The 9933-nt window shown below is 30.1% G+C and overlaps 2 protein-coding genes across 2 annotated transcripts in view; one reads left to right on the top strand and one right to left on the bottom strand.

Moving 5' to 3' along the window:
* Positions 1-493: 493 nt before the first annotated feature.
* On the bottom strand, positions 494-6903 carry LOC106683420 (ADP-ribosylhydrolase ARH3). The gene is made up of 6 exons (XM_014424882.3): positions 6735-6903; positions 6564-6663; positions 6174-6474; positions 4149-4264; positions 3875-4061; positions 494-957 (listed from the first exon to the last, which is right to left on the bottom strand). The coding sequence occupies exons 1-6, from the start codon at positions 6901-6903 to the stop codon at positions 739-741; spliced, it is 1092 nt and encodes a 363-aa protein (XP_014280368.1). The 3' UTR covers positions 494-738.
* Positions 6904-7027: 124 nt separating this feature from the next.
* The window catches only part of LOC106683421 (uncharacterized), a 9250-nt gene continuing 6344 nt past the window's right edge, over positions 7028-9933 (top strand). Inside the window, exons 1-2 of the mRNA XM_014424883.2 lie at positions 7028-7579; positions 9250-9338. Coding sequence (XP_014280369.1) covers positions 7333-7579; positions 9250-9338 — 336 coding nt within the window. The 5' untranslated portion in view covers positions 7028-7332. The remainder of the gene's footprint in view (positions 7580-9249; positions 9339-9933) is intronic.

Here is a 9933-nt window from a genome sequence, read left to right as displayed (position 1 = left end):
AAAAGGTTTTTTTCTTAATCATTTTGATTGATATTAAATAATGGAAAATTTGATTTGGAATAATTGAAGGAGATGTTAAGTATTCTATCAACTTTGTAAAGAGTTATAATTAAAATTTGTATCTTAATGCTACACCGAGTTAGTGAGGTGAAAAGAGGAAAATATTGCCCTAAAAAAGTTCAGTATTTCATCCACTTTGTAATGAGATATAATTCAAAACTTTATCTTGACAAAGGATCAAAACCAGTTAATAGATTTTCTACAAGATAAATTATTTTTAAGAAAAATAAACTCACTGTTGGAAAGAACAAAAGGTGGTACAAAAATTATGTATTGAAAACATTCAATAAAATTTTTTAATTTCTTATTTTTATATAGCTGTCACAAGCCAATCATACCAACATTTACTAATAATAAAAATGTTAATGTAAACTATAATCTTAAAAAATAATCAATAATTATAATTAAAGAAGAAAATAAGATAAATAGAAATGTTGTAATTAGTAAAATAGATGAAGTTTTAATACATTATTCCATTTCCAGAAGTTTCGGCCTGTCCCTAAGACTGCCACAATTTTTTAAATAATCAACATAACCCCCTTCAATATCACAGTATTAATTTCACATGTTAAATATCCTATAGGTTAGAAAAGAAAAACAAAAGGACTTTAGAGTATTTATAAAAAAATAAACATGTTATATGCTAATAATAGTTTATTTGATAACAAGACAAAAGGACTAGGTCTGATGTTCAGGCGGTGAAGGAGCTATAGAATATAATTGCTCTGCCAACCTTACGATCTCCTCCACACCTTCACAATGGGATCGGAGATTCTCGTTGATGTATTCCAGACCATAGTAAGCACCTGATATCGCTCCAGCCATTGAAGCAATAGTATCTGTATCCCCTCCCAAGGAAATACAATACTGAAGAGTTCTTCTGAACTTGTTTTCCGTCTAAATGGAATAATAGTAATTTAATAAAATCAAACAATAGTATCCTTTATTTATTTTGAGAAAAGTTGTAACTGGCAAAAAAAAAAACAAACTATAACAAACACATTAGGATTAAGGAGTTTTGATTTAATCTAGATGGAAAAAATAAACTTCTCAAAAAAATATTTACTGTTTGCAAAATTTCTTTTACATTTTTAACAGTTTTTTTAGAAATTATTTAAGAACATCAATCTCTTAGATTTAATCCATGTTCATTTATTAATAAATAATTTCAAAAATTTAGAATTAACTACATACATATAGGTTTTAAGATGGGTATCAATTTTTGGTAGAAACCTGCAGGCCTAAGTAATTTGAGACATGAAATTTGGAAGTCTATTAAGCCATTCGCTCAAAAAAACATTATATATTTAGAAACAGACAAACTGAAAATATTTTTTCAGGTGATTAACTTCTAATAAAATCAAATGAAAAAAAATTAAACACAAATGAACTAAAATTAATTAACAAAAAGGACCAACTAATGTTATCATATTTACATGTTTAAAAGAAAATATAAAACATCAAAGGTAGAAATTAAAATTCAAATAAAACAAATATATTGTAGTGATATTTGATAAATAACATTTCTTAAATCATTTGTATGTGAAACAAATGTTTTTTTGGACATAAATTTGAATATTTAAACATTAGTTTAAATGTTTTATTTTATTTTCACCTCGGTTAACACTTCAACTCGCCCTTTCCATGGTACCTTTTCAGCTGTATACTGTCCTCCTGGTAACAACCTTTCTTATAACCTCCTTGATTCCTTATTTTGAACCCTCGGACCACGCTTCATTGCTGGAGGAGACTATAATGCTAAGCACCAACAATGGGGATCCAACTCCCGTGTTTCCACATCCAATACCTATTCCATTCTCTCTCCCAAAAATCCGACTTATTGGCCTACATCCCTCAAAAAGTGCCCTGATATCCTTGACATATTTATCACCTCCCAGATTTATTCCTCTCAAACCATTGTTGAATCCCTGGACGACCTATCATCAGATCATAGTCCAGTTCTGCTTTTTTTACATTCAAGCTTTGTACCAAAGCCCTCCGCCCCTTCATTGATAACAGGAAGAGTTGACTGGGACAAATTTAAATGCGAACTGGAAACTAAACATTCGACTGAAGACAAAACAAGACATTGATGAAGCTATTGAAAAACTCACATCATCAATAAGAACAAGTATAACTGACAACACATCAGCTAATAGAATTAATAACAATAAACAAAATAACCTGCCACGGCATATTCGTATCTTATTAAGGGAAAACCGCAGAGCAAGATCAAAGTGGCATAGGACCAGATATCCAACTGACAAAACGTATTACACCAAATTGACTAACAAACTAAAAGTAGAAATCAGAAAATACAAAATTCAAAATTTAATTAACTTCACTGAAAATCTTACAACTACTGACAAATCATTATGGAGGACCACCAAAAACTGTTGAATTTCAAAGATTTTAACCACCCACTTCTCAACGAATCGCAAACCTAGACCAGAACTGATCACAAAAATATATTTGAAAAATCACAAACATTTGGACAACACCTTTCTAAAACTTTTATTCCACATCCTGATATCCTTAACTCAATTCACCTTGAATGTATTTGTGCACATTGTGCTAAAGAATAGGAAGTTAAAACTGGCTTCTTCTACATGTTTTTGGGCCCTGATAATAAATTTCACCTTTAAATTTGGTTTTGAAAGGACGTCAGCCATGTTTTTGGCATGATGATGATAAAAAATGAATTTCCTCAAAAGATGTCTAACTGACATGAATGTTGGACCTATAACAGTGATCACCAATGTTCAAACGCTTAAGCAAAATCAAAAAGGGCTTAAAGTAAAGTAAAATCTCTTTCCCTCCCTCCACACAAGACATCTGCTTAAAATTTATTGAGTATAACAGTTTTTACTAAAGTATTTATTCTTTTAGGCAGATTTGATTAAGATTTTATCCTAAAATGATTCGAACTTATCTGCCTCTCCCCCTATGGTACAGCTAACTCCATTTCCTTTTCCTTTCTCCATTATCTCCACTATAATGAGGTAGAGTATGATATGATAATATTTATCATATTTACAATGTTTGCATATTTTCCCCATTTAGCCTTGCCGAAGCCCTGCAAAGTGAGGCGATCCATTGGTAGCCAATAAATATTAACTCTTCACCATTTACTTTTATTGACCGCCACCCGGACTATCTTCCTCCAATCTATTACATATGATCAACTATTAATCTTGAAAATTCATTTTTAAGAGTTTCTTGAGGTATAATTAATGATTATAAACTATAATCTGAAAACTAAAAAACAATACAACAGTTTAACTAAAAATAAAGCCATGTACTATGGAATGAGGCAGCTTTTAACAATTTCCTTATGATGTCTGTTTTAAGTGGTTGAATAAAATTTGTTTTCTCCTTTAGTTAAAAATTAAATTTCTAGATAGTTCACATTTATTTATTAAATAATACAAATAACAAAGAGAGATAGTCGCTTATTTCCATTTTTTAGAAAATTTAGTATTTAAGCTCTTCCATACTATTTCAATGAGGAAAAGACCTAGGCGATACTAAAGATCACTTTACAGTACATTTATATATTACATTTAATTAAAATCATTGGAACTGTTTTTATGAAAAACAACAAAATGTGAAAAAGAAAACGGCACTTCCAGTCAATCAAGTAACATACCAGTATGTACTAGTCTTAAATATTTAACGTGTATTTCCAAAAAAAGATAAATTCAAAATTTTTCATGATCCAAATACTCAACCTACTATATATTCCATATAAAGGTACATTTCAATATCATTTACCTAATATTTATTGTAGATTCATGATCAATAACATTTTTACCTGCACTGATAGAATTGGCCTTTGTGCTCTGAGAAAGCAAAATAGAGCTGTAGGTACTGAATATTGAGCCCTTATGCTATTTCCCAGAAGATCGATAACTTCTTCATCATTTATGTCTCCTACCGTTAGTAAATTTTGAACTAGTTTCAACTGTTCCACATATGGCATATCAATTTTGGTATCTTCTCTAAAAGAAAATACATTATAAGTTGATTTATATAAAGTTTATTTTTATTTGGATTATATTTATATTTAATGACAGATATGAACAAACCCATTTCCATCTGCTTTTTCTATTTCTGTCATTTTTACCATTAATTCTGTGATGAAGCAATCAACGTCAAGAGGTTGACTTGGGTCTAACATGAGGCTTTGCTGTACTGCAAGAGCCTAAAGATAATAAAAAAAAATATTAATAGACCTTCAGAAATATTTATACTTCACAGTTCTGAAGTTTTCTTGACGTAGAAATATGGTATTAGTACTAAAATTACTTTTCATTTTGAACATCTTTTAAGTAAAAATTATTTTTTTATTTTTTATCAAAGTTTAATCAGGTGAAATATAACATGACTTCATATGAATTCTGTATTAAAATTGTTTTTTTTTTCAATTTTAAATTATTTATAGTTAATGAAAACCAGAGAGAGAGAAGAAAAGGCTCAAAGTTTTCATTTGGGATACTCCAACTTAAGACATAATAATTACAGTCTGCTTTATTTTGCCAAAGATATAGTAGTATTAGCACACAATGACTGAAACCTGTAGTACAACCTAAATATTCTCCAAAAAGTATTGCTGTCTGTTCACATGAAATGACTGAATGCTGAAAAGACAAAAGTAATATGGAGTAACAAAAAGTCCAGAAGAGTAATGAGAGAACTCAGGATAAATGGGGTCAAACGAGCAGGTCAAAACATTCAAGCACCATAGGATTTATCCACAGGATTCAGGCTCCAATTACTAAGAAATCCAGTAATGTGTTAATGTTGCCGGACAATTGTTTTGGACCTAAAATAAAATCTTCCTAAACAGAAAAAGGGTGAGGAAAGATACAAAAAATAAGGTGTATAAGTACAGAAATATGTTATAATAACAACAAAACATTAAGAACTGAAAATAAAAGATTACTATTAAAATTAAACACTTTTTGGGGGCCACCCATAGCTCAGTGGTTAAGGCACAGTCTTACCAATTTGTTGATGTCTATTGGTGGTGCCGGTTCGAATCCGGCCTGGGACGTTGACTTTTTTCATTGAGTGGCGGTCCACAAAATGAAGAACTTTGACCCCCAACCATGGTCAGGCAGTATAGGACTCCAATGGGGAGTCTTGGCCGAAAAAAAAACAACAAAAAAAAAACTCATTTTGGAACAAATTGCTCAAATAAGAATCTCGCGACTCCTACAGTTACTTCCCATTCAGGGTTCACTCTATGTTATACAACACATTAGAATTCAAATTCAGTAGTTTTCATTAATAAACTCTCAAATTCATTGTAATGTAAAATTAACATTTCCTAACTCTTAGTACCGAATCAAATGAATACATCAATTTAAAATATTAAAATAATTTCTTCTATGTTTACCATGGGAAAAACAAATTGTAATAAGAAGTTAAATATCAGCAATTGATATCCAGGCTGTTATAAATACAATTCATAAATTGTAGTCATAAAAAAATGTATCAAATCCGTACTTAGGGCAAAAGGAGATATAAATAAAAGATAAGGTTCAAAGTGCAAATAGAAGATTCTAATCAAATAGACAAGTTCAGTCAAGAACCTCAATCTTAACTATCATTTTTTAAACTAACAAAATGTAACCAACTTGATTAATATTTATATAAGTAAATAAGATGAAGTCCTTTTTTTAATTATAAAATTTACCATTTAATTTATATTAAATGGTTATAGTGTTATTATTACATATGGTTCAAATTATTTGTTAATTTTAAAATTTGCAGTGTTTTGAAGATGGGGAATGATTATTCCAAAATATTAAGGTGTTATGATTATATGGAGAAAATATAGATTGGAAAAGGAAATCATTTTTGCCAAGAAATCAAGTTTAAATAATAACAATACAATGGAATAATGCTGTACTTGTTAATAATTAAACAATTACAGTCATGATCACATTAGCTTCTCAAGGTTATTCTTTTACTTTTCAAGAAATACAATCAAGGTTTATTAAATAATAATTCAATTCTATATAACAACATCTGTAACTAAACAAAAGAAACTTTCAAGTCGAAGAGGCCTAGATGAATCATTAAATTAAAATAAGGATAAAACAAACCTGTAACAGAGCACCGTTAACTCCAAGTTTATGAGTATGTGTTAACTTTGTGCATTTTTCAGCAGTAGTAAGCAGCAATTTGTAATCTGAATAGCAATACAGAGCCACTGGGGCAATCCGCATCGCTCCCCCATTGCCCAATGAACCAGAACCATCAAATTGCTGTTGAGCAGGCTTCCAAAAATCTGTCTCAGAATTTGATTTGTTGGAACTATTTAATATCTGGTGAAGTTTCTTGAAAACTGTAACAACACTTTCTCCATAGCCTCTGTTTGGTTCTTGAAAATAATTGGTTACAAACCTAAAACATTAAGTATACTTGACTTATTCACTTATAAAATTACTTCTTAAAATAATGATTGTCTGAAATTACTTACTAAGGGTGTTCACCTGTTTGCAATGTCTCTTGCATCAAAACAACCTAATTCTACAAAAGATTTCAATATTCCTAGTGTCATTGCAGTGTCATCAGTAAATCTTTTAACAGGAGCTAAAAATAAAGGGCATTTTAAAAAATCATTTTAAGATAACTTTTAGGAGGAGTTGGTGTATATAGCTAACCTGTGTAGGAAGGGTTTTCCATATTATCAAAATATTCCTGAAGGGTATCAGTTGAAGGTTCATCTACACCTTCAAATGGACCCCCTAGGCAATCTCCAAGCAAAGCACCTACAAGAGCACCTTTGAACTTATTTACCTCAACGAGACCTCTCATCATGAGGCCCGACATGACTCGTTATTTATTTTTATGAGTAAAAGAAGACTCAACAACCGAACCGCATCAACTGAATAAGTGAATCTGAAATCAAGAGGTTACTAAGTGAGCCAATAGTTTGAAGAGGTAGCGAGATCTATGAAATATCATCGGAACTACCAAGTGTTACGTTGTCACTAGTTGCTCGATTTCGAGTATAGAGAGCGTTGTGTTGTCATCTCAGGCGAACTGCGCAGCACTGTGCTACCTCGCGCATCAGCGAACACGAGCGTGGGTTCGTAGAAAATAGTGTTGATTCATATACATTGTGTTTGGACAGTGGTTTTAGTTCATACGACTTTATCGTGTCAAAACAAGTAATTTATTTTGGAATTCTGTCAATTTCTCTTCAATATAAAGGATATGGTTTGATAAAACAATTGTTTCCTCCCCCTCCCCCCAAAAATGAACGCATTTGAATGGAATCACGAGAAACTTACGAAATTAATAGATCTGTACCGAGAACGACCTGAATTGTGGGATCCAACAAACAATGATTATCACGTAAAGAACAAAAAGAACGATGGCTGGAACCACATCACCAAAGAAATGGGATGCGAGTTGGCAGAATTAAAGGTCAAAATGACCTCACTCCTGTCTTCCTACAGGAGGGAAAAGATGAAAACGAAGAAGTCGATAGCCATTGCTGAAAGTATGTTATTGTAGTTACTATAATATATTATTTAACCTATTTATTTATTTTTTGACTTTTTTATTAGTTTCAACTTAATTATTTGTTTTTAACTTCATAACTTAGACAATTAGTTATTTCCAAGTTTTTATTTATAACTTATTTTTCCTATTATTTATTTTTTCATTTGTGCGAACTGAAAGTTTGAACTAAAATTTGTATAATACCTGGAGTATTTATGTTATCTCTCTGGAAAAGAAACCTATTAGATAAATGGGAGGAGAATAGAGAGAATTAAAAATATACTGAAAAGAAGAAAACAAGAATAATAGAAGTGAATAGAAAAGGAAAAACTAATTGATGAAGAAATAAAAAAAAAAAAAAGAATGTAGCATGAAAACTACTTACGTTGGTATTTACATTTTATCCTAGGACCGATTGGTATACTGGTGTTCTTGTGACCCATGATATTTGGGCAGCATGATTTATTAGTAAATAATATATTTTTCTCTAATTTTTATATATATTTGATGCGTTTAATCTTAAAACATGGTTTTAACCATGGTTAACAAAATGTTAACATGTTAAAATGTTTCTTAATTGCAATGTTTTACGTTTAAACTAGAGTCACTTACTATAACTTAATATCAACATTATTCTCTCAAGAAAATAAATTTCCAAAAGATTCTCTCAAAAATTTATGAAATCAGCGTAAAAAAAGCCGATGATACAAAAACTTCAATTAATAAAATTTTTATTAACAATGTTTTACGACCGAACGCCTCATTTAGCAAATGACAGAATTTCCGTCTAATTTTATAGTTACTTTACGCTTTACATATAATTAATAAAACAATAATTCAATTAGGTGTTTTAGTTTCAAATACACTTTTAAACATTTTTTGGAATTAATAAAAAAAAAAAAAATGTATCACAGATATACTTAATGTCTACTTTTTTTATTCTTTATATTTAGTAAAATTTCTTCAGGTATGGTAGACTATATATTGTCTAGATCAGATAAAGTGATATACCTTATATTAGTACTACAGCCCAAGAGGAGAAAAAAAGCAGTGTTTCTCCTCAATTTTTGTCCGTTACGTTCATACGGAGATTTGCGATACATTGATTGCTAAAATTATTTTTTATCATATAAAAATAACTATTTTAACATTTAAGAAACATTAATTAAACAACTGTAACCATTAAATATGATTTGGCCCTTCTCATCCAATGGACATCGATTTAAAAATACCATTTGACAATTTGTTTACTGGCGCTGTATATATATTTTTATTAACCGAAATAATAATAATACCAAGAAAAATTTATTTGGCAATTTTAAATCATAACGCTGCTTTCCTTTTATAGTGGCAGATCTAAAAAAAAAAAAATGTTGATTTTATTTTGAATTGAACGTTTTCCAAAGATTACAAAGTAGACTGGAGTTACTTTCTCTACTGAGGTACCTCAGACCAGCAGACTGTTCCAAAACAAGTAGTAGAGCTGCCACAAGTAACCTCAGTCTACGATGTAATCTATGGACTACATCAAATAAAAAAAAAAAAAACTTAATTTAAAGTATATTTATTTGTTCATAAATATATTTCATAATCAAATTCTTGTTTGGGACTAGGCAATTTAGTTATATTATTACTTATGTATTTCATTGAAGAGGTCTGTGTTTTCAGGGCCCGAAGAAATTTATCAAAGCAGGTGGTTCGCTTACAAGTCCTTCGATTTTCTCAAAGATAGGGTACCCATCTATTCAAATCATTCTGTGAGTACATCTGACATTATTACCTGAATAAAAGATTAAAATTTAAGTTTGTCCACAAAGACTGGTGAGAAGTGGTAGTTAATTTCGTAAGTGGTGCTACGTTACGTAATAATGTTAGTTGAGGCCCTCCTCAGTGCTTATTAATTACTTCTGCTTAGAGGTTTAGAAATAGATGTATTATAAAGTGCATGTTTTGTTTTAAATTTCTGCTAAATTAAAAAATAAAAAATACATATGTACACAATTTCTCATCTATTAAAACAAGTAGACGGCCGGAGCTTCTCTAGTTGGTAAATATCGATAGTTTTTAACTATATTGAAATGTTGATTCTATAAAAAAAAAAAAAATCTATATTTTGTTATTAGGTTAACAATAAATAGTTTTCTTCTACTATTTTGATACCTTTATTGACCGCCACTGGGACTATCTTACTAGAATATAAATTTTTTTACTGCCAAGAATACAACAGTTTAACAAAAGATAATGCAGTTGTAATCGTTCTCGACTTTCCTCGTTCAAATTGGATATTGCTATTTTTCCATTTTTCTCCTTTAGTTGCTATTTTTCCATTTTTCTCCTTTAGTTGCTATTTTT

Source organism: Halyomorpha halys, unplaced genomic scaffold (genome assembly GCF_000696795.3).
Source record: "Halyomorpha halys isolate HHAL.00 unplaced genomic scaffold, Hhal_1.1 Scaffold482.1, whole genome shotgun sequence".
In the NCBI taxonomy this organism is placed as follows: Eukaryota; Metazoa; Arthropoda; class Insecta; order Hemiptera; family Pentatomidae; genus Halyomorpha; species Halyomorpha halys.
The sequence above is the reverse complement of the archived record's forward strand: the minus strand, read 5'-3'. Positions and strand labels throughout refer to the sequence as shown.